The 23,884-nt window shown below is 42.0% G+C and overlaps 1 protein-coding gene across 1 annotated transcript in view; it reads left to right on the forward strand.

The window, feature by feature from the left end:
• Positions 1-23,884, forward strand: part of ZBTB40 (zinc finger and BTB domain containing 40) — a 54,343-nt gene that overhangs the window by 18,622 nt on the left and 11,837 nt on the right. The window contains exons 7-15 of the mRNA XM_063435875.1: positions 4,520-4,656; positions 4,772-4,970; positions 5,076-5,209; positions 10,615-10,780; positions 13,851-14,318; positions 15,922-16,128; positions 16,797-16,961; positions 17,396-17,610; positions 22,401-22,560. Coding sequence (XP_063291945.1) covers positions 4,520-4,656; positions 4,772-4,970; positions 5,076-5,209; positions 10,615-10,780; positions 13,851-14,318; positions 15,922-16,128; positions 16,797-16,961; positions 17,396-17,610; positions 22,401-22,560 — 1,851 coding nt within the window. The remainder of the gene's footprint in view (positions 1-4,519; positions 4,657-4,771; positions 4,971-5,075; positions 5,210-10,614; positions 10,781-13,850; positions 14,319-15,921; positions 16,129-16,796; positions 16,962-17,395; positions 17,611-22,400; positions 22,561-23,884) is intronic.

Raw genomic sequence — 23,884 nt, forward strand, 5'->3', positions numbered from 1 at the left:
AAAATGTCTCTTCGCATTGTCCTTGTTTGCTGGGAAGATTCTTGATCCATTACAAGGATGTTCGTTTGTAATAGACAATAGTGTGTTTAGATATTTCAGGCTTGACTTAAATCTAGATCGGACAGTGCTTTAAAAGAACACTCCAAATACAAAAAACACTTCAGATTGATATTGTAGTGGAGGCAGGCAGTGGCACCCAGCAGACGCCAAATAAGAAGTCAAACCATTGTTCAACAGTTTGTTCCCTTTTACAGTGGGGGGATGCCAAAGCACTTCTTCTTGCACCATAGACACTACTGTAAATAGAGGTGGTTGTGGTGCTTATAGTGGTCCTTTGATGACCAAAACATCTCGTGCCCCTTTTAATAGATTATGATCCAAGGAGGCCCCCTATCCCTCTGTCACTGGACACAGTGATTACTACAGTTTTGTAGACCTTTTTAACCAGATGTCGTAAAACTCTGCTCAACCAGAATTTATAAAAATTCTCATCTCCTGTAACATATTCCTACACACCTTTCTTTTAACCCCTTAACGCCGTTACGGCGTTCTATGCCATCCCCATTTAAATGGGCTTTAACCCCTTAAGAACACATGACCTGTGTGACTTGTCATGATTCCATTTTATTCCAGAAGTTTGGTCCTTAAGGGGTTAAAGCCGTTGCGGCGGCATAGAACGCTGTAACGGCTTGCAGCCCCAGGAGGTCAGATTTATTTACCTCCGCCGCGATCCTCTTCGGTAGGACTGCCTGACAGCCCAGGCAGCCCTCCCACTGCAAATCACGCCTCCGGGGGCCATGTGATCACTCTCAAAGAGCGATCACATGCCCCCCCCATAGCTGGCTGTGGATCTGCCAGCAGGGGAACTGTCTGAAATATATATGTATAATTACAAGAATAAATACAATAATAAAATGAATAAAATATATTTTAAAAAAAATTATATATACATAAGTAATTTCATTCTAACTGTATTTTGTTATTAATATATATAGGTAACAAAATACACTTAGTATGACATTCTATATATATCTTATCTATATATAAAATACAAATAACCGCAAAGAAAAAAAAAATGATTACATAAGTATACACACATAATTTAAATACATATATATGTATATATATTACAATTCTACATGTATATTTAAGTAATCTTAACATAATTATGTGATTTAATTAGTTCAAATTTGATTGACATGCCTGACAACCCAGGCAGAAAGTGCAGAGAATGTAATTCGCAAGCACTATATTTAACCCTGTAACTTTCCAAGACACCATAAAACCTGTACATGGGGGTACTGTTTTACTCTGGAGACTTCACTGAACACAGAAATTTGTGTTTCAAAATGATAAATTGTATGACAATGATGATATTTTCAGTAAAAGTGAAGTTTTTTGCATTTTTCACACACAAATGGCACTTTTACGGACAATATTATTGTTGTAATATGTTTTACGGTTTTAAGGAATGAGAATTACCCGCATGATTGCATACCATTTGCAAAAGTAGACAACCCAAGGTATTGTAAATGGGGTATGTCCAGTCATTTTTAGTAGCCACTTAGTCACAAACACTGGCCAAATATTAGTTTTTTGCTTTTTTCACACACAAATAAATATGAACGCCAGCTTTGGCCAGTGTTTGTGACTAAGTGGCCACTAAAAAAGACTGGACATACCCCACTTGCAATACCTTGGGTTGTGTACTTTTGCAAATGGTATGCAATCATGGGGGTAATTTTCATTTATGGGCTACCATTCAGTCTTAAATGTAACATTAGTAATCTGGCAAATTTTAATGTGAAAACAATGAAAAATGGAATGTGCTATATTTGACCCTGTAACTTTCCAAAACACCATAAAACCTGCTAATGGGGGGTACTGTTTTACTTGTGAGACATTGCTGAATTCAAATATGTGCATCTTATTGCAGTAAAAGCGAACAGTATCATGACATTTACCATTAAAATGTCAGGCAGAACTACAATTTTTTTTTCAAATCTTAATTTCTCACTTTTTTTTTTTTTTATTATTTTATTTTATTCATAATAAGTTATGTTTCATTTATGAAAAGTTCATGAGAAATTAAAGCCCTGTTTCTCCTGAACAAAATGATTTATAATAAGTGTGGGTGCATTCAATATGAAAGAGGTGAATTACGGTTGAACAGACATTTAGCGCAAATTCCAGGTTTTGTTTTGTTTTGATCAGAACGTGTACTATTGACTCCGTCCTGAAGGGGTTAATGTGCATTTATCATTTGCACGATCAGTCGTGTTCAGTGCTACATTTATAAAACTGAATAAATTCTTTAGCATTTCATTAGTCTGTCAGTAGCTCTCACAACTCTGATCCCGATAAACCTTACCCTGGCTGACCAGAAACAAATCGATTTAGTAGCTGGATTCCTTACAATTAAAATGGAACATTAGACGTGTAGTAAATATTTATTATTATTAAATAAATGCAGAATATGGAGTGGAGTAGAACTGTGATGATACAATATCTCTTTATTTGCAGTCTAGCCAACAGGTTTTATATGCCTTTGGCAGTGATTTAACTCATTGTAGTTAACAGAGTAAGTACAGGATTATTGCGCAGTGAAGGTGAGTGTTATGCCTCATACAAGTTACTCTATGGGAAGAAGAGGTGCTGGCAGAAGTACCAGCTGAGAAATAAGATATTTTCCTTACATTTACATAAATATAGCTTTAAAGTGGGCTATATTAGAAAATGAGTGTGAAACACCTTATATGCACTGAATTATCAGTTTAATTTTATAATGCACAAAATATGTGTGCTGATGATGTAAACTTTTACATACTGGCATTTACATTGATCAGCCAGAATATTAGAACCACTGACAGATGATGTGAATAACATTGATTATTTTGTTAGTGTCACCTGTCAAGGAATGGGATATATTGGGCAACAAGTAAACAATTCTTGAATTTCATGTGTTGGAAGCAAAATAATGTTCAGGAATGGTTTGAGGAACATGACAGAGAGTTCCAGATGTTACCTTGGCCACCCAATTCTCCAGATCTCAATCCGAGCATCTGTGAGTTGTGCTGGAACAACAAATCTGATCCATGGAGGTCCCACCTTGCAACTTGTCTGCTGCCAGATATCACAGGACACATTGAGGTTTGTGGAGTTCATGCCTTAAAGGGATACTATAGTCACCTGAACAACTTCAGCTTAATGAGGTTGTTCAGGTGAGAACTAGAGCTCCCTGCAGCCTTTCTCATGTAAACACTGTATTTTCTGAGAAAATATAGTGTTTACACTGAAAGCTAGAAACACCTCCAGTTGCAGTCACTCAGACTGCCACCAGAGGGACTTCCGAGTTGATGGAGGCATAATATGCTTCCGTCCACTCAGATCTGCTGTCAGCAGAGCACAGGGCAGCACTGTGCACGAGCATCCTGTCTCCCCTGAGGCTGTAAGCAGCAGCTTGTGGGAGTCTGGGAGATTAGATCTTGAACAACACAGAGTGGGCTGACTTGTGCTGACAGCCTGAAGATAGAAGATTGGAATGTGGATTCAGAAGGCAGAATAGAGGAGGTGAACTTCAAAAATTGAGTACTAAGTTTTTAAAATAAAATAGTACAGATTCTTTTCATTAGATTTATTTCAATCTTTATTGATTTATATATATTTTTAATGTATAGTTATTTATTCCTCAGATGGCTGTTAGAGATCATTCCTGGGTCATGGATGCCTATAATTCATTCAAACATTCAGTATCGCCTCCCTCTGCATGCAGACACTGAACTTTCCTCATAGAGATTCATTGACTCAATTCATCTCTATGAGGAGATGCTGATTGGCCAGGGCTGTGTTTGAATCATGCTGGCTCTGCCCCTGATCTGCCTCTTTGTCAGTCTCAGCCAATCCTATGGGGAAGCACTGTGATTGGATCAGGCTACCACGTGTCAGCAGACTGCTTGTTTTTCTGAGTCTAACAGCATGCAGAGTTTCAGGCTCGAATACAGTAAGATTTTTACTATATTTATGGAGGCATGAGGGGCCCAGGGGGGCTAGATGGTGGTGTTAACACTATAGGATCAGGAATACATGTTTGTGTTCCTGACCCTATAGTGATCCTTCAATGCATTTGAGGTGTTCTGGCAGCACGAAGAGGGACCTACACAATATTAGGCAGGTGCTTTTAATGTTATGGCTGATCAGTATATTTGCTAAACCATGTGATTGATGGAGAAATACATTCAATGTCTTATTTCAATGCTTCATTGTGTTCAGTTTGAAAAAAAAAAACTAGCAAGGTCTGCGATCTTGCATTTGTGCATGGATATACTATTTTACTTGCAGTCATGAGAGCAGATTATATGAAGGGTGAAAGCATGTAACTAGTGAAAAATTCATTGCACCAATTATCTGATTACACCCCATTTTGCTACTCGGCTTATTTTTTTTTTTTTTTTAGGCTGCATTTATTGTACTTTAAATTGCAATGAGCGTTGTATGTGCTTGCACAATTATTTCTTTACAGTAATGTTGAGCACAGCTGACTTTGGACTAGAGTTGCTCAGACAGTACCAGGAAAATTTTTGTGAAGTGGTTACTTCGTCAGAGATGGTGATTAGTGATATTTCTTCAGCTACCAATTTAACAGCTTATGAAATACAGGTAAATATGAAACTCACTTAAAGATTATTCTGTATGGATGATTACATGGCTTTAGGGAATGTCTTGTCATGTACACCATTTTTAAACCTGCTGTTGAATGTGTTTTTAACCTAAGGTCTTGGAACAAATTGCAAAAAAGAATTCAAATTCCAGGATTTTCAACACACTGATTAATTCTGTGTTAGATGATCAAACCTTAACGGTGATGGCGTGCTGGCAGCTGTTATTTGCAATGCAAACCACTAATGTGTCTCTTAAGTCACTAATTGAAGAGATTCGAAAGGAGCCTGGTGCCGATGCTTTCTTCCTGACGGGTAAATTAAAAACTCCCATGAAATATACTGAATCTGTCCATTTAACTTAAATAGTGAGTTTGCATTTACCATTTTTGTGTGATTATTTTTTTTTTTGCTTGCCAGTATCCAACAGAGAAAATGAAGCTGCTGATATATTGGTGCGCCACAGCGACTTAATCGTAAAAGCACTTGGCCAGAACAACACTCTTGAGTCTGCACTTCCTGAAGATAAAGCTTTGTCAGATTTAGTGAAAGAGGTGAACTTTTTCTTATTTATTTACTCTTTCTACTTCTTCTAAATTTGTATTGATCTGCAGTACACTGAATGTGAAGTAATGCGGTCACATATGTATTCTACTAGCTTTAGTGTAACTATAATTTTAATTTTATTAATGACGAATATTTGCTTAAGTCTCTCTTTACTAGAACTCCACAGCAACACATTAACACAGAGAAAAAACAACCAATCAGAAAAAAGTAAAGAAACAATATAAGGCCCATCCCAACCAACTATTTCCTCTTTCAAGCTGCGACAAAACCAAGTACATAAACAAGATATAATAAAATAATAATAGAAGAAAAATCTAGCGAAATCCGACAATGACTGTCATCCGAACTCTTAACGAAAGTGGATCCGTAGAGGAAGCCTTAAATTCTATCCTGCAGAACATCTGGAAACCGGACCTATAGTGGAAACATTAAACTGAAACTAGATGAACAGAATCGAAACTCTGATTAGTGAATGAAATGTACTGGGAAAAACATGAATACCCATAATCAATTACTTACCAGAAAAACACACTCTAACTTCCCCTAAATAGACAATACTAGTCTTTCTACCACCGTCCTGGAGAATAGACTGACACTAAAAAATAGGACAACAAAAACAAACAACGATAAGGGAAGGGTGAAACTGGGAGGGAAATATTCGCCTCCTGTCATTAATAAATTAAGATTATAGTTACACTAAAGCTAGTATAATCTACAATTTTATAACATGACAGGAGGCTTCATATTTGCTGTTTTAATGCTCCGACAGCAAAGCAAAAGAAACATAACCGGCGGTCTACAATAACTTGACAACAAGTATCTTCTCGTGACCAATCAGCCGAACGCATGATGTCTAGCAGGGAAACGCCTGCCCTAAAGGCACCTGAAGCCACCGCACCTCTAACCGAAAGCGCTCCGAAGCTCAAATTCATCCCCGCCAATGTCAATAACCATTTAATCCATCGCGCCATAGTAGAAGTCGAAACCAATATGTGAGGTCTGACCTAAGAAATCAACAACTGGCCGGAAGGAGAATAGTCCTCGCTACCCAGCGCTTAGGCGCATCACGGAAATAAGGCTAACCAAATTTACCGTCGAATCCGACTGGTACGCCTAGACATCCTGAAGGTGACCCCATCCGAAGGAAAAGAAAAAACGTCGCACTCGAAGGCCCAGACCTCAAAACCACTACTGAACGAAATAAGGCATAGCAAGAGAGAGGCCACGAGAATCAGGTCTATCCCAAAGAAAAACGCCAAAAACGCGCGCACGTCCCAGAGGGAGGAATACTAGGCAGGGTGGACACTACAGTCTCATACCACGAAGAAGCCTGCAGACTAGCAGATCCTGACCAAAGGGTAGCCTCTAATCAGTACGTGGGCCGCGAATGTTGATCTCGCCACCTTAACCGAACGATACGCTCGTCCCAGAACAAACAGAAAGTACAGCACACTGGTTACAGGACCCGTGAAGGGATCGGTATCCCGTTCCAGACACCACCGACACCAGGAGCCCCATGTCGAAAATAGCATCTCCTAGTCCCAGGGATCCCAGAGGAGATCCTAGCCGACTGCCCTGAAAGAGTCCAGGCCACCAATTGTAGGCGACAGTCCTTCACAAAGGAATGAGGTTCGAATCTGAGGGGAGCATCAGTGGTGCCTGCATGAAAACCCAGGCTTGGCCCCGCCATAGCGGAGCCAGCAACACCAAGAACACGCCGACGGCGCACTTGCAGTAATACCGTGGGAATCAAAGCCAATGAATGAAACGCATAAACTCCCCCTGAAGGTCACGCCTGGAGAAAAAACGTCCACTGTTGAGCACGCCGCGTCCGGAAGTTAGCTGAAGTAGGTCGGAGCCTGAAAGTCCGTCCAGGAGGCGAAAAGATCCACCGTGAACGAGCCCCTCTGGCCCACGAGATCGAGGAAGGTGGGCCGAAGATGTTGCCCATTGCTGGTGTCCCTCCAATGTCTGGAGAACCAACTCACCATCAGGTTCGACTCTCCTGTTAAATACACCGCCAGTGGGGGAAGTTGTGCTGGAGGCAGAAACTTTATATTTCCTACGTTACCTCCAGACATAGGATCGTCCTTATCACCTACCGAATGGTCGCTATCTTGGATAGAGGCAGCCGTAGGAACTTCTTTCGTGAAAGACCTGTTACACTGAGGTCTGCACCTTGTCCTAGGAAGTGAACAGGTTCACATGTTTGTGCAGTTCCATAATGAACAGTTCCCCCCCTAATAGCAGTCCACTGCCGCATTAATCACGGCTTGCAGATTCTGCTCTTGGGTAGATGGTTCCGTGCTCAAGGAGCCGTGGGCAAGCGTAACACCAACAGGTATAAGGACAAGCGTCACCAGTATGTAAACGGATCAGCACCCCTAATAATGGCAGAGGCAAGCCGTTAGCGTATGCAGTGTCCAGGTGGGCGTGTAGAGCCGTCAGGCGTACATAGAGAATGGCACAGTCAGAGCAGGCCAGTCAAGGCCGGCCAATCCAGTCACAGCCAAGCAGGCTAGGTATATGGGCACAAGCAGCGTCGGCCAAATAGAGGCACTTTCAAGGTAGGCCAATCAGATATAGCAGGGAGCGTGCCCGAGGCTAGGATGTCCGACATGCAGAAAGCGGAGATAAACATCCACAGATAATGCAATAATAACGGCATGTTGCACCAGGAAAGATACATTCAGATTACTCTGGTGTCCAAAATATGTCCTGGGGGTGTTACTACCCCCACTTAATGATACTCATTTATGTACTTCAGCAGGTTGAGGGACCGAGTCAACTCTGCCAGGGTGTGAACCTGTGATCCCACAAGGATTCAACATATTCTAGTGATGATGCATCAACCCACTGTGCTATCACCCTGATATATGTAAGCAGGGGAGGCTGCACGGTAGAGGGGAGTGCAGCATTTGGACTACAACCGCCACCACCAGTCTCCTGGCAGCCAGAGAAAGTGAGCCAGACAGAGCGGGGACCTGGGCATAAACAGGTAACCGTGGAGGGGGCAAAAAAAACTGCAGCCAAATCTCCCCTCCGGGTACAGTGCATATCCCTTTAAATGGCACTAAACGAGCACTGTACCTTTAAGAGTGGCTGGCACTATGCCACAATCCGCCGGTGCGCACCACAGGGTCGCGGGAGGGTGAGCGAGGAAACGGTCACCGGCAGTAAGTGCATAACTGACCGGGATATCCAGTGAAAAATCTAAACACTGCCTTTCCTTATTCACACACATCATACAGCTCTCAGCACATGTCAATGCGACATATGGAAACGGTCACAGACCCAGCAGGAACTGACTGGAATAATAGTGAAAAATCATACAATGCTTGTCCCTATTCACATACATCCTACTGTAATACAGGGAAAACGGTCACTGACAGTAAGACCTGAACTGACTGGGATAATAGTGAAAAAAATCATACATGCTTTGTCTCTATTAACATACACCACACTATAACACAGGGAAAAACAGTTACTGACAGTACAAGCATGAACTGACTGTCAGACGATTGGGAGCAGTCGCTCCCACGTGGTCAGCCTGCTCTCCCACTACTGTCCACGCCACCCTGCCAAGCCGTGGCAATCCGATGCGCGCGAGCGGGGACAGGGTGGGAGAGAGCAGGCAAACGGCTCCCGCCCGGCGGACGGGGAAACATGTGGGACCGCCAGAGTCTTACTCCGCGTTCCGGGCCAATCGGGAGGGGGACCGCCGGAGGACCGCCACTCAGCTACCGCCGAGGTGGAGGAAGGGAGGGAAGGTGGCATAAACTGCCGGGCAGGGCAAAGGAAATGGGGAACAGGCTAGCCTAGGACCCTAGCCGGCAGGACAGACCACCAAAAACCCCAAGCAGGAAGAACCCTGCACAAATATGACTAAAAAAAAATATATCAGCTATGAATAAATTATGAACAAATATGTGTAAAAAATATGTATAAATATCCACAGCCACCCAAAGTAACAGAAGGCAGTGGTACTCTGACCTGTGCTTGATGCGGAGCAGCAAAGAAAGAGGAAATAGTTGGTTGGGAGGGGCCTTATATGTTTCTTTACTTTTTTCTGATTGATTGTTTTTCTCTCTGTGTTAATATGCTGCTGTGAAGTTCTAGTAAAGAGAGACTTAAGCAAATATGAAGCCTCCTGTTATGTTATAAAATTAGCAGTATAGATTGCTTCCAAAAAAGAATTTCTGCACTTAGAAATAATATAAAAGCTTGATATTTATGGGTGTATGAGCATAGCCAGTAAAATGTCACAGGGAGTGTTAGGACCTAAAAGAAGCATTAGCACCACAGTTTGTTTAGTGCACTACGTTTTAGGCCTACCCACATACATTTGCCTATGAAAAGCTTTACTTGGATACTGTTGCCATGGAGTTTTTTTGTTTCCAGTTAATTTTGATTATAAATCTGCTGTTATAATTTTGACTCAGCTTTTCAATACATTCAGATCTTGTGGGTTACTGTGAGATGGCTCCTTTATGTTTGTTACTTCTTGGATTAATGCTTCTCACTTTACTTTTTAAACCAGTCTATGTGGAATATGGGTCGTTAACCGCATAAGGACAAAACTTCTGGAATAAAAGGGAATCATGACATGCCACACATGTCATGTGTCCTTAAGGGGTTAAAGGGACACTCCAGGCACCCAGACCACTTCTGCTCATTGCAGTGGTCTGGGTACCAACTCCCACTACTCTCAACCCTGCAAGTGTAATTATTGCAGTTTTTTTATAAACTGCAATAATTACCTTGCAGGGTTAACTCCACCTCCAGTGGCTGTCTACTAGACAGCCACTAGAGGGAACTTCCTGACACATAGCACAGATTATCTGTGCTAGAGCGTCGCTGGACGTCCTCACGCTGTGTGAGGACCTCCAGCGTCGCTCATTTCCTTATAGGAAAGCATCAGTCTCGCCCACCGGCCGATGGAGACAGTAGGAGGAGCGGAGGAGGAGACAGCGACGAGGGACATCGTCGCTGTCTCGGGTAAGTGACTGAAGGGGTTTTCACCCCTTCAGTAACCGGGGATTGGGGGGTAGGCGGGAGAGGGTACCTCCAGTGACAGGAAAACAGATTGTTTTCCTGGCACTGGAGTTTTCCTTTAAGGTTCGCACAACTGAACGTAACTGCCGCACGTTTTCTCATCCTTTCAATGTTTGATTAATAAGCTTTAATAATTGTGACAATGTTGCACTGAAATGAATCTTTGCTGCTAATGTTAACATGTGTGAAACTTAAGTGCAATCCCTACATTGAGATTGCTCTGTGACTCACTGTATGACATTTTTTGTGTGTTTTTTTGGGGGCGGATGAGGGGGGGGTTTGAGGGTTTATGTTTAACTGTGTATAGGTCACTTAATATGATCTCTTATTCCTCCAGCTTTTCAATACACCAGCAGAAAGTGAAGACAACGATGCGAGTTTCAAGCTCCTGACTTCTGCACTACAGCAAAACATACCAGTCATGAAATTCTGTAATTTGCTCTTCACTGTCCAGGACTCTGCTCCAGACTTACAACCTGTTATAAAAGAGCTAGAGCAGCTGGGTGAGTATGTCATAAAATATTGCTCTGCCATGAGATTGCAAAAAACAATAGCTTTTCCTGTATAAGAATAAAAAGTACCTCATTGGCATCCTTTAGACCAGTTATGTGGCCACCATCTACCATTCACACGATTAATTCTTCTAATGTAGTCTCTATATTTAGTGTGTCGTAGGAAAAACATTTATTGGGCTTCCCAAAGGGCCAACAATAGTTCGAGAATCAGAGAACGGACACAAGTTTGGTTAGATCCTACTCGGTGGACTCAGTTGATTTTTAGCTATGTTATGTATTCAGTGTACAGGGAAAGTATTGCCAAAAGAAAAAATTACCATGTAGTTTGCATTGTATATATGTCTTTCTCTCATATGCTTGTCATAGGCTTTAAAAAAAAAAAAAAAAAATAGATTTTCTCACCCCTCCTGGGTGGTATGTTTATTCCTCATTCTTGGGTCCTCTACCAGAGGCCTGGGAGCGTGAGGGTTCTGCGCAGTATCTTAGCTGTTCCTAGAATTGCACTCTTCTGGACAGCGATCTCAGATGTCCCACCTGGAATCTGTTGAAGCCACTTCCCCAACTTGGGAGTCACAGCCCCGAGTGCTCCTATCACAACTGGGACCACTACTGCCTTCACTTTACACATCCTTTCTGGTTCTTCTTTCAGTGCTTTGTATTTCTCCACCTTCTCATGTTCCTTCATCCTGATGTTAGTCACTGGGTATTGCCACATCCACCACGACTGCAGCCTTCCATTCCCTGTCTACCACCACAATGTCAGGTTGGTTGGCCAGCACTTGTTTGTCTGTCTGGATCTTGAAGTCCCACAGGATTTTAGGCCTCTCATTCCCGACTACCCTTTGTGGTATCTCCTAAATGCACTTAGGCAGGTTCAATCCATATTCTTTCTTTCATATGTCTCTCCGTGTATGCTGTTCCTGCTAACATCTTGCATCTGGCTACTAGGTGCTGGACTGTCTCAGAGGCCTCTTTGCACAGCCTGCACCTTGGGTCTTGCCTGGTGTGGTAGACTCAAGCTTCAATTGATCTGGTTCTGAGTGCTTGTTCCTGTGCTGCTAGGATTAGTGCCTAAGTGCCGTCTTTCAGTCCTGCTTTTTCCAACCACTGGTAGGATTTTGTCATATGAGCCACATCCGCTATCTGCTAGTGGTACACCCCATGGAGAAGTTTGTCTTGCCAAGGAACCTTCTCTTTTTCTGCATCCTCTATCTGTTGAAGTCTCAGACATTCCCTTAGCAGTTCATCTTTTGGAGCCATCTTCGTGATGTACTTGTGGATGCTCTATGTTTCATCCAGGACTGTTACCTTGACACTCATCAGGCCCCAACCTCCTTCCTTCTGGCAGGTGTACAGTCTCTGGCTGGATTTCGGGTGGAATCCTCCATTCATAGTGAGTAATTTTCTGGTCTTGACATCCATGTTGACCAGTTCTTCTTTTGGCCAAGTTATTATTCCAGCTGGATACCTAATGCCCTACGTGTGTGTTGATGGCTTGGATCTTGTTCTTACCATTGAACTGGGACTTCAGGACCTGTTTTACTCTTTGGAGGTACTTTGATGTTGCTATCCTTCTTGCCTCTTCGTCATGGTTGCCATGTGGTACCTCCAGGAACATATAGCTGTTCTCTACATCTTCTATTTGAACTTCAACTCCTTCTGTCCTGATCATCTTCCCTCTTTTTGCTATAATCTGCCCGCACTTCTCTAGTCCGAACGAAATTCCAATGTCCTTGCTGTATATCCTAGTTAGGTGGATCAGTGAGTCAATGTCCCGCTCATTCTTGGCATACAGCTTGATGTCATCCATGTAGAGTAGGTGGCTGATGGTAGTTCCGCTCTTGAACCTGTATCCGTATCCACTCTATTTTTGATGATCTGGCTAAGGGGATTGAAGCCTATGCAGAACAGCATTGGTGATAGCACATCTCCCTGGAATATGCCACATTTGATGTTCACTTGAGTTATTGTCCTGGAATTGGCTTCTAGAGTAGTTTTCAACTTGCCAAACAAGTTTTTTATGAAGGCTTATTGTCTTGCTGACCTTGTAGAGAGCCAAGCATTCCAGTATCCATGTGTGTGGAATAATATATATATAACAATATAGAACCTCTTGCACTCCTACAAAAATAAGTAATACCAGGTGCCAAGTCCCAATAATCATCTGGAGCTATGTAATGTATTTATACACACATGCATCACTTTATTTAGATGTATCTGACTGTGTGTAACAATTAGCACAGCTGTGGACCGCATAGGTGATCTCAGTCCAATTTGTTCATGTGTAGTGCTCACGCAGCATTCTCATTGATAACTTTACAAGTTAATATTGGCAGCCTGGCGTGACAGATCTGGGGGCTGCTTTACAGCTACAGTGATTTTTTTTTTTATTGATTTTTTTTAACAAAATGCTGCTATAAGCTACTTACAGCTGATAGTGGGTGCAGGTTGTTTGTGACTAAGTGGCTACTAAAAAAAAAAATTCTCATTTCTGGGCTACCACACAGTCTCAAAGGTAACATTACTAATCTTGCAAATTTCTGTGTGAAAAAACTGAAAAATGGAATGCGCTATATTTGACCCTGTAACTATCCAAAACACCGTAAAATCTGCTAATGGGGGGTACTGTTTTACTCGTGAGACATTGCTGAAAACAAATATGTGCATTTTATGGGGGTAAAAGCAAACCGTATCATGACATTTACAGATAAAATGTCAGGCAGAACTACAATTTTTATTTTTTTATTTTTAAATCTTCATTTCTCACAGTTTTTTTTTTATTTTATTTTATTTTATTCATAATAAGTTATGTTTCATATATGAATAGTTCATGTGAAATTAAAGCCCTGTTTCTCCTGAACAAAATTATATATAATAAGGGGGGGGTGCACTTAATATGAAAGAGGTGAATTACGGGTGAATAGACATTTAGCGCAAATTCCAGGTTTTGTTTACATTTTATTTTGAACGTGTACTATTGACTCCGTCCTGAAGGGGTTAAATGTGATTATTTTTTTTATGTGTGTATATTGTAACATTTTGTTTGTGTTTTTGTTAGGCTTGCTTATGGATGAGAGATCAAATATGCAAGGTATCAGCAAGTGGAGTGTTGCCAACGATTTCCAACTAGTAGTTGTTGAAGAGTTTGGTGAAAGAAACGATGAAGACGAAGATACTAAAGATGATGAAAATGAAAATGAAGAGGCAGAGGCCAAGAAAGAGGAGTCTGAATCAACACAGGAAAAGGAATCTGCTGGTTCTACTAAAAAGAGATATGTCTGCCAGTCATGTGACAAGATATTCCTGTTCCGTTGTCGTCTAGAGGTGCACATGAAGCGCTGTCGAATGGCAAAAAGGAATCCTTTACAATGCAAGGATTGTAACGAGGTCCTAACTTCTAGAAAAGAGCTAGATCAGCATCGAGAGGAAATTCATGGTTTTGCAACGTTTCCTCGATCAACCAAAGGGAAAAGGAAATTGCTTGTTACATGTGATATTTGCGGAAAGGAGTTTGCACATCCGTCAGGTACATTTAAAAAATGCCAATTCGGTATCCTGCTAATGCAATCCTAAAATGGGCTTTTTATTGGACTGGTTGTTAGACAGAACTACACAAGAACTGCATAACCTATTTAGTTATTTTATGGTTTCATGAAATGTTGTTTCATCATTTTTTGTATTAACTGTATAAGTTAAAGGAACACTCAAAGCACCATACAGATAGTGGATATGGTGCCCTGGTGTGGCTCCTCTGTTGCAAGTCAAGTAATTTTTTTTTAATTTTTTTTTTCCTTTTTTCAATGTTTCCATCCTGGAGAAATATATTTATTTTAAATTCTTTATTTTTGCGTGCATAAAATATCAAGGTTATATTTGCAGTACAACAACAATGGTCACCGAAGATATGGGATACATGTACAATCAATCAGTTGTTTGGCATTCTTAAACGAGCACTTTTTGTAGGGTTTAAGGTTAGCTGTATACAAGCTGAGTTTGTGCGTCTGGTGTGAGGGTTACTAGTCTGAGTGTCGAGGTCGGTGATGCAGACTTATGTTAGTAGGTATGTAAGGGTTGGTGAAGGTTTTCACTACAGTGTCCAGTGTGCCGGGTGTCTCTGCCTGGTAGGTGAGGGACTTATTAGTTATAAATGTAAAAGACAAAAATAAGTGCTCTCTGTCTGTGAAAAAGCTGCAGTTCACCAACAAGGTGTTCCCTTAACCTTGTGAAAAACAAGACAAATATATAGAAAAAAGGTGAACAGCGCTAACAGTATAAAAAATATATATGTTACATACGTAATGGGAGATACTTCTCGGTGGTATAGCTTAAAAGAAAAAACAAAATACAATAATAGTGCAATATATTTTGACGATAAAGTGAATGATGAAGGAATATGTAATTCTCACTCACACTTTGGAGAGCTTTATAAGCTCAATTTCAAGGGCCTGGACGGAATAATCCCTGTCTGTGGATTTCTTGGTATGCAGTCTTCTAGGTGGATTTTATAGATATGGATATTCGTAGTATATAGGACAAAAAATAAAAAGAAACCAATGGCATAGATTGTAAATATATATAAAACACAAATAGAAATGATCCTACTTACATATACTAGAGCAACGGACCTGCTCTAGTGTAAACAGCTTCAGGTGGAACAATCCCCACCTAGGGATGTAATGGACCCAAATATAGCAGCAGCAAGATGGAGTAGGAAGTAGGACTAAGGTAGACTGGATATATATAAAAATGTATATACTTTATTATAACAAATATTTAAAAGTGGAGTTTCAAATATATAAAATACCAGTCAGAGTAAAAAAAGTCCGTAGTTCTTCCTCATATAATGCGTTTCGCCATGGCTTTTTCAAAAGTGAATCTTTTGAAAAAGTGAAGTATAGCACCAAGGCCAATAACCAATAGTTAGAGAAAGTATTTTTTAATATAGAAGGTTTTAAAGATGATGATGATGAGGGAGAGAAATGCATGAATAATTGGTGATCTATTAATTTATGAATAGGAAGGTTGGTACGTTCAGGATCTGATATTGGTATTCACAGCATGATTGGCCAGTTAGTATATAAGAATGCACAAGTGATGAATGTACAAACTGTTTATTTTTGTGTTCTCAGGATTACAGTATCACAAAAGAACAGAGCATTTTGATGAGAAGCCATTCTCCTGTGAAGAATGTGGTGCAAAATTTGCTGCCAACTCCACACTTAAGAACCATTTACGTCTTCACACAGGGGAGAGACCTTTTGTATGTAAGCACTGTCACATGACTTTCACCCAGGCAGCTGCACTATCATACCATACCAAGAAGAAGCATTCTGAAGGTATCTTTCTACTACTATTTTCCAGGATGCCGCAAATGCATGAAAAATGAAAGGTTGGGAGGGATAGGGTTGAAAATACCGTGTACATAAATAGAACTATAAAAGCCAATGGATATGTGAAACAGGCGAATTTCTTATGTAATGAACCCCAAATAATTACCAGCTGTTCTCTCCTAATACACCACATTTAAAAACATACATTAACCAATAATTTATTTGTGGTTAACACATCGCAAACCAGAGTGGAACGCTGAAAATAAATCTAAAATTTTCACTCACCCTTATACAGATGGAGCGACAGGTGTATTTTTAAAACACAAAAAAAGAAAAACAAACGATTAATGTAAAAAAATTTGTGTATGTATACATATTTTCCCCTTCCTCCTTGTCTCATAGTCTGATTAGGAGGGGTGGCCATGGCAAGACGGGCGCCCCAGTGAACTAAATGTATGTAAAAATATTATTTTACTTCTAGGAGGAGGATACTGCATTTACATCAGTAGCCTAATATTATGTTTGTATACCTAACATTAGTGGAGTTAAAGAGTATAAAATTAAATATCTAGTACTACAATTTGTTAGTTATGACTTATTAAAATTTGTGTAATTCATATTTTGTATTTTTTTTTACAGTTCAGTACATTTTTAAATGAACTATCTTGTTTTAGGAAAGATGTATGTGTGCCAGTACTGCGATGCTGTCTTTGCACAATCCATTGAACTGACGCGGCACGTGAGAACCCATACTGGAGACAAGCCATATGTCTGTAGAGAATGTGGGAAAGGCTTCAGTCAAGCCAATGGTCTTTCCATCCACCTGCGTACATTCCATAGTAAGTGGTGGACTCTCCACTATAACTAGTTATTTTCCCAGAAAATATGAATGCAGCAATAGCAACTCATATGTGGTGTTGGGGTTCATTTTAGTGTGTCTTGCTTCTTCAGGAACAGTCACTATAAAAAAAGCTAATTATTCATACACAGTAGTATTTATTTTTTATTTTTATATATATATATATATATTTTTTTTAAAGATATTACAAAGAGTTTTTGTAAAACAGTATGAGTAATTGATTTATTGGTGTTTCTTTCAAATCAGATTTATTGAAGAGGTTTAGTGTTTGAATTAAATAAAAAAAAGAAAGTTAGTGAGTATTGCAAAACTGTATGAAATTTCCTGTATATGTATTTTCACCACTTATTTTATATGTTTAAAAAAAAATTGTGCTTTGGTGATTAAATGTTTAATATCAACAATTTTTGCCAGATATTGAAGATCCATATGACTGTCAAAAATGTCGAATGAGTTTTCCTACTTTGGAGGAGAATCGACAGCACATTCAGGTTGTACATTCCAAGGAATACCATCCCTGTCCTACATGCGAGAAGATTTTCAGTGCTCCATCCTTACTTGAGCGCCATATTGTAACCCACGTTGGAGGAAAACCCTACAATTGTGAGATATGTGATAAGGCCTACCAGGTATGATACCTTCTTTTCTGAAATTCTTCTATTGTTTATATGTCACTGATGAAGTATAACAAATAGTTTTCAGCATATATACTGTAACAACTTAAAGGGACACTTCACCACCCAAATACTTAAACACATAAATATCATGTTATATATTGGAAGGCGGGGCCTGACATTGTGGGAGGGGCTATGTCCCTTTAAAATGGACTCCCCCTCCTACCTAACTTACCTACTGGTCCAGACGTACTTTTGGTTCTGGACTTCCGGTTCTCAGAAGGTGTGCAGCAGTTCTCCTGACAGCTTGCTCGAGTTCTAAACGACCCCCCTTCCGCGGTGGTTCCCGATCGAAGGTGAGTAGGCAGGTAGATAGGAGCCGGTTCACAGCATAGGTGGATCCGGCTCCTAACACACTCCCACACTCCTGGCGAGCAGGGGGGCTCGGAAAAGATACTCACAGGCATCGCCGGCTCACCCAGCAACCAGGGGCCGGGTTACATTGCATCCGGATCCGGTCAGGGTTTCTGGGCCCGGCAACAGTTTTACCCCCGCCCCCCCACTACCCCCCTTCTACACAGGAGCTAGGAGATTATCAAATGACCCACACTCAAATGTCATTGGGTTTTATTTTTCTGTTTACAGTCTGTACCCACACCAGGAAACAACCTCTCCCCCCAAACAGATCACACGTGGCACGAGGCTCTCAGGTATTCCCGGCGGGGAGGTGGGTTCTGCTCCACGCACCACGAGCATCCATACCGGGAACACAGACGGGTACATTCAGTACACCGTCTGTGTAAAGAAAATCCAAACACAAGTTCCCCGTGGGTGTCACTCTCCTCCCCCTCCTTTTTGACATGGAGGCATGGCGTGGCGACACAGCGGCTCTTAGCCCCCCCCCCCACCCCCCCAACAACCGGGGTGCAAGGGTGATGGCTCTTAAATGTACTCACGCTCAGGATCGGCAGCTCCCTCCACAGGCGCAGGTCTGCTGGCGGCCGGTAAGCATGATCAAGTACAGCACTGCAACCGTAAAGCAGGCTGTACACTCAAACGTCAATCAAACTCACATCACTCTCAGGCATTCAAAGTGGAATTTAATTATGTGGCTGGTTATAACAAGAATAATTAATATGTGGCTGGTTATAAATAAGTATAATAACGTGACTGGTTCATAAATAAAATTACAAATATGAGGCTAGTTTATAAAATAAGAATAATCATAAGTGGCTGGTTTCATATAAGCTATATAGGTATTTTACAGGTATGTCATACATAGCACTTAGCCTACAGTAAACTCATACCCCTGCAGATTGAAATGTAATTTATAGCACGTATTTTTCCTTAATGACTGGTATGTGCATAGGGTATCAAGCACTAGTTCTGAAGTCTTACATGGGAGACATACAACGGTCTGCTTGCAGGATTCAGAGACCTAGACAAAGTCAAGCGTATTGTGTCTCCTTCTGTTGGTAAGGGCACGATACGTTACAAATCATATGTGTCATTACTCAGACACATACGGCACTCAGTCCACAAATTCATAAAGGTACACTGAATACAACGGTACCTAGCAGACATTTACTATACTACCATAACCTATTTTCACATAGGTTACAGTCACAACACGCCAAGCTTAGACTGACTTGTCTCATTGGATCCTACAGGATAGGGACGTACCAGTACAACAGTACTTCAGCAGCAGTATGTCAGTACGAACTCATATGTACCCACTGCCTTCCATTGTAAGTTAACATCTGGGTTAGGCCTCCCCCTTAGCAGAATCTCAAACTACTACAGAACACCAAACATACATAGTTCATTCAGGTATTTGCTCCCGGTTCTTTAGACACTGATTTAGTATAAAGATTAATTCCATAGAGACGAGTGGGTATGGCCAACTAGGTATTTCTACCTGGCACCTAATGGCTTAGAGATTAGAGGTCCTGCGAGGCCAACACCCATCCTCCACGAAAGAGGTAATAGCGCCCACAGGCCAAATCATAGCCAGACGCCTCGCCTGTTGCATAGCAAGGGAATCACTCGTCACACCCCCTCCACAGTTCATAGACTCATCCTTGTAAGCCCACATCCAGCAGATCACCCACTCGCACCAACCATAGAGCCGACCCAGCCACTTGGCAACTAGTAGGGACTCACCTGTCACCAGTCTAACGAATTGTTTCGCCACTTCGGCACTAGTTAAACAACTGTATACACCCTCAGTAGGAACTCGGGATTCCTACATATATATATTTCAGTACGTCCCAAGTTCCAGAAGAAGGAGATGACGTTCCTATTCCAAGTACTACAACTAGGACTGCCACCCCTACAAAAAAGAGGGATTCCGGCAGTCCATCTTCAATTAGATCGTGGACCATCCCACGGATCACGGACGAATTACGCAAGGCAACATACCCTTTACACCTACTGCCCGCAAAGTAGAACTATACAGGCTAATGCAAGCCAATACTAACAAATCAGACACGGGGGCAAGCACAAGTGGCACGAGCAATGCCACCCGGTATACCAGGATCGCCTCTATAGTAACATCCCTGAGGCAGATGACCGATAGACTACAGTGACCGGAAGCTCGTGGCTGTCCAGTCGTGACACCAGAAACCACTCGCACTGATATTCCGGGCCCTCCCCATTCCCAACCCGGTAATTCTAACATGCTTATCTTCTTAGGCCCTCAAGTCATTACCCCAACCATATGGTCCCGACAGACCTCAAAGGACATCCTGGAGGGTAAGGACGTTAATCTTGTATTGCGTATCATCGCCTCCCAGGATGGCACAGTACACCGCTCATACACCTAGGGCGACATCTCAGTGGTCATTGGAAGCCAGAGACACAAGACTGGAAAGATTGTTCATTAGTATGGTTATAACCTTCCTGGTCTTGTGTCAGTACAGTCACTACTGCATTTTCACATGTCTCAGCCTATATTCCGGGCAAATTGGGTCCTGTACGTCTACCCTCAGGTCAGTTGACCAAACGGGTATATAGTATATTAAGTCATGGCATTCCGGCACCTCTATCAGGTTCCCCGTGTAGACCCTACAACGATCATATGTTACGCTGACGGTTACTGGTCAGTATCAGTATGACCATATTTCAATTATGGTTACGCTGTCATGACCAGTAACTTTCAATTGACCTACAAATTACAATAAACCTCCAACCCCACCCCATTAAATTCCACTAAGACGTACGTTACCTCCCAGTACCACTGGAACAACATTAGGCCTCTCTCAACCTCTTATGCATAGTCCTCACACAAAGCCATCTATGGCCCTTTGGCGACGTAATATCAGTTAACCTTAGGGGTCAAATATGTCTTATGTTGCAACCCCTCATTTGGGAATGTCCCACATACTTCATACATATTTCAGATTCTTCAGCGGGAACTCACCAGGCACAATATATTTAGGTGTCTCTTCCCTATACATATATATATGTCTATAACTAGGGTCATCTTCACATGTAGTCACCTTACAAACTGGTTCAAGAATACACGTTTTGGGCTATCGCCACTTTTGCCACATCAAAATAAATGTCACACAACACTATTAAGTTATATCTCCCGGGCATTCAACACCACATGTTCTCAGTTGCAAACAACATTCTCAAAGCCACCATATACTTGGCTTTTATGGTTTCCCACGACCAAAAACTTACCATCACAGCGCAACACGATTCCAAGCTTTGCCTACGGTGTTTTAACCTGTTCAAATACAGGATCACTGCGTATTAACTTACCATCAACTAAGACCAGCCAGAGGGGTCACGAGGTACTTATTCAGTACTACCCCACCAACGACGCATGCCGCAGCTGACACAGAAATTAAGGAATGCATTTGTGATATGTCATCGTAATACGCAAACTCCATGTCTTGTGTTTTCGTAATAAACATCTTGAATTACACTATATGGGTATTCCCTTTTTGCCCACTTATTTACAGTCCTACCACACACGTCGGTTTCAGCACACCTCTGCCGACTTTTTTATTATTGTAATAAGTATACTCACTAGCTATTTCATACCATACTGAAATGGCCCCGAACACAAATTGGAAGGCGTGGCCTGAAGTTGTGGGAGGGGCTATGTCCCTTTAGTGTCCCCAAATGTCTCTGTGACCCCATGTCTGTATCCACAAGTGCCACCATGTCTCCCAGTGTCTCTCTGTGTCCCCTAGTATCCTAGTGACACGGGACACACAGAGACATGGGGACTCAGACACTGTGATACATAGGGACACTGATGCCAGGCTGGCCTTCCAATTCTTTGGACAGACATACCCCCTTTTCGGCATGTTCGTCCTTTTTGGCATTTCTGGTCATGTGATTCGCATCAGTGACCTACTCTTTTACCCCACCCATTGGCTTCCTGTTTCACTGGACACTGCTGTTAGGGGGTATGGATTTACTTGAAATATGAAAGCATAAATTAGATAAAGAGATTAGCATAAAGTATGTGTTTTCTTATAGCTGCATCCTTTGAGTTTCCCTCCAACACCAACTCCATCTGAGGAGTGGCCAGGGAAGTTATCACTAGGCTGTAAACACTGCATTTTCACTGAAAAGACAGTGTTTACAACAAAAAGCCTGAAGATAATGATTCTACAGAACAAATTCCATAAGCTGTAGTTGTTCTGGTGACTATAGTGTCCCTTTAAGACTGCCTCTAGTAGATTTTCTAGATCAGCATGCTGTTTAATAATTCTGTGCTTGCAACCTTAGTTTACTTTAATATTTATGCCAAGTTAAACATATTTTTATCAATCTGTTTTCCACAGCAACTTTCAGGCTTGTGGTATCACAACCGCACACATCACCCAGATTTGTTTGCTGCGCAGAACCATCGATCTTCCAAATTCTCTGTCCAGTGTAGTACCTGTGATCAATTTTTCTCAAACCCATCCATCCTCCAAAAACATGCATTACTAGAGCATGCTGGTAAGTGTTATTTTTGCTGTATGATACATGCAATATTGATGTGTTTAAATTCCAGTTTCCACTAAAATTCTATTTGACAAAATGGTGTAATCAAATAAATTAGAGTTTTGAAGGTCAGTTGCCTGTGGCATGGTTCGATCTTTACTTCAAGTATAAATTGTTCAGCACTAAAAGATTTTTCAAATTAAACTGACCCAATAACACACTCTGTAATTTGATTGGGCAATGAAGCTGCTTTTGTTAATGTTTTTGGTTAAACAAAAATATTACTTAACCACTTAGACATACGGTCTATGCTGTCATGCAGGGCTTTAATGCCTAAGGATATCATAGACCTTTAGTGACAGTTGAGCTGTAAGTTCATAAGTCTCTAAATACTTCAGCGGAGCAATCTTGCTCAGCTGTGGTATTTCTTTATTGTCCCCAGCCTCCAATGTTAAAAAAAAAAGGGGGCAGCGGGGCCGGGCTGGGGAACTGAACAGACGCGTGCAGCATGAGCTCCCGTCTGAATACTCCCTTTACATGAAATTAACCCGACTTCCAAGCTATTTAATCCCCTGTAATTGCATCACCCATGTCAGGGAAGCAAAGGAGATCATAACGAGACGTTTTAAGAACTGCTGAGACACGGGAAACGCGGGCTACATCACTGGGGCCTACTGCAGCGCTAACCGACCCGATTTGCGGCCTGGGAAGAGGCAAGGGCGCGGGTGAGGCGGTCGATCACCCAGCCGATCTCGAAGAGACAGACGACCATCCACAGACAGACAGACGAAGCCACCACCTGAAGCTATGGGCCACATTCTTGAATATAAATAAAGATTTTAAGGGGGCGGGGCCGACCGCCATGTTGACCGGCCCTTAAGCCTGAGAACTAAGACACAAGTTTCGAGGCCCCCGGGGGCTACATGAGACTTTGGAGACTGTGGCCTACTTGGGAGATTTGCGGGGAGGACGGCCGCCGCCCTGACTCCAAATCTAGCAGCCACACAGCAGCCCGGCATCACTCCTCATAGGCCCCCACTGGAGGGATCCGAGACTCGAGAACCGATCCTGCGGCACCTACCTTGCTCTCGGATCTCAGAGCCTCACAGCCAAAATGGCCACCCCACATTTCATACTGGGCTCTTCGACACACAATGGGCAAAGAGAGGGAACATCACTGCTCGGGGCTGCCAGAAGCGTGCATCCCTGGACCGTCCTACCACATCATAAACCTGCTAAGTGAATGGCAGACCAGGCCTTGGCACTCAGCAAGCGGGACCGTTCCCCAAGGGCCCTCCGACATGGAGCACGGTGGGGAGGCTGCTCACACTACCACACC

This window comes from Pelobates fuscus, chromosome 11 (assembly GCF_036172605.1).
Source record: "Pelobates fuscus isolate aPelFus1 chromosome 11, aPelFus1.pri, whole genome shotgun sequence".
NCBI classification, from domain to species: Eukaryota; Metazoa; Chordata; class Amphibia; order Anura; family Pelobatidae; genus Pelobates; species Pelobates fuscus.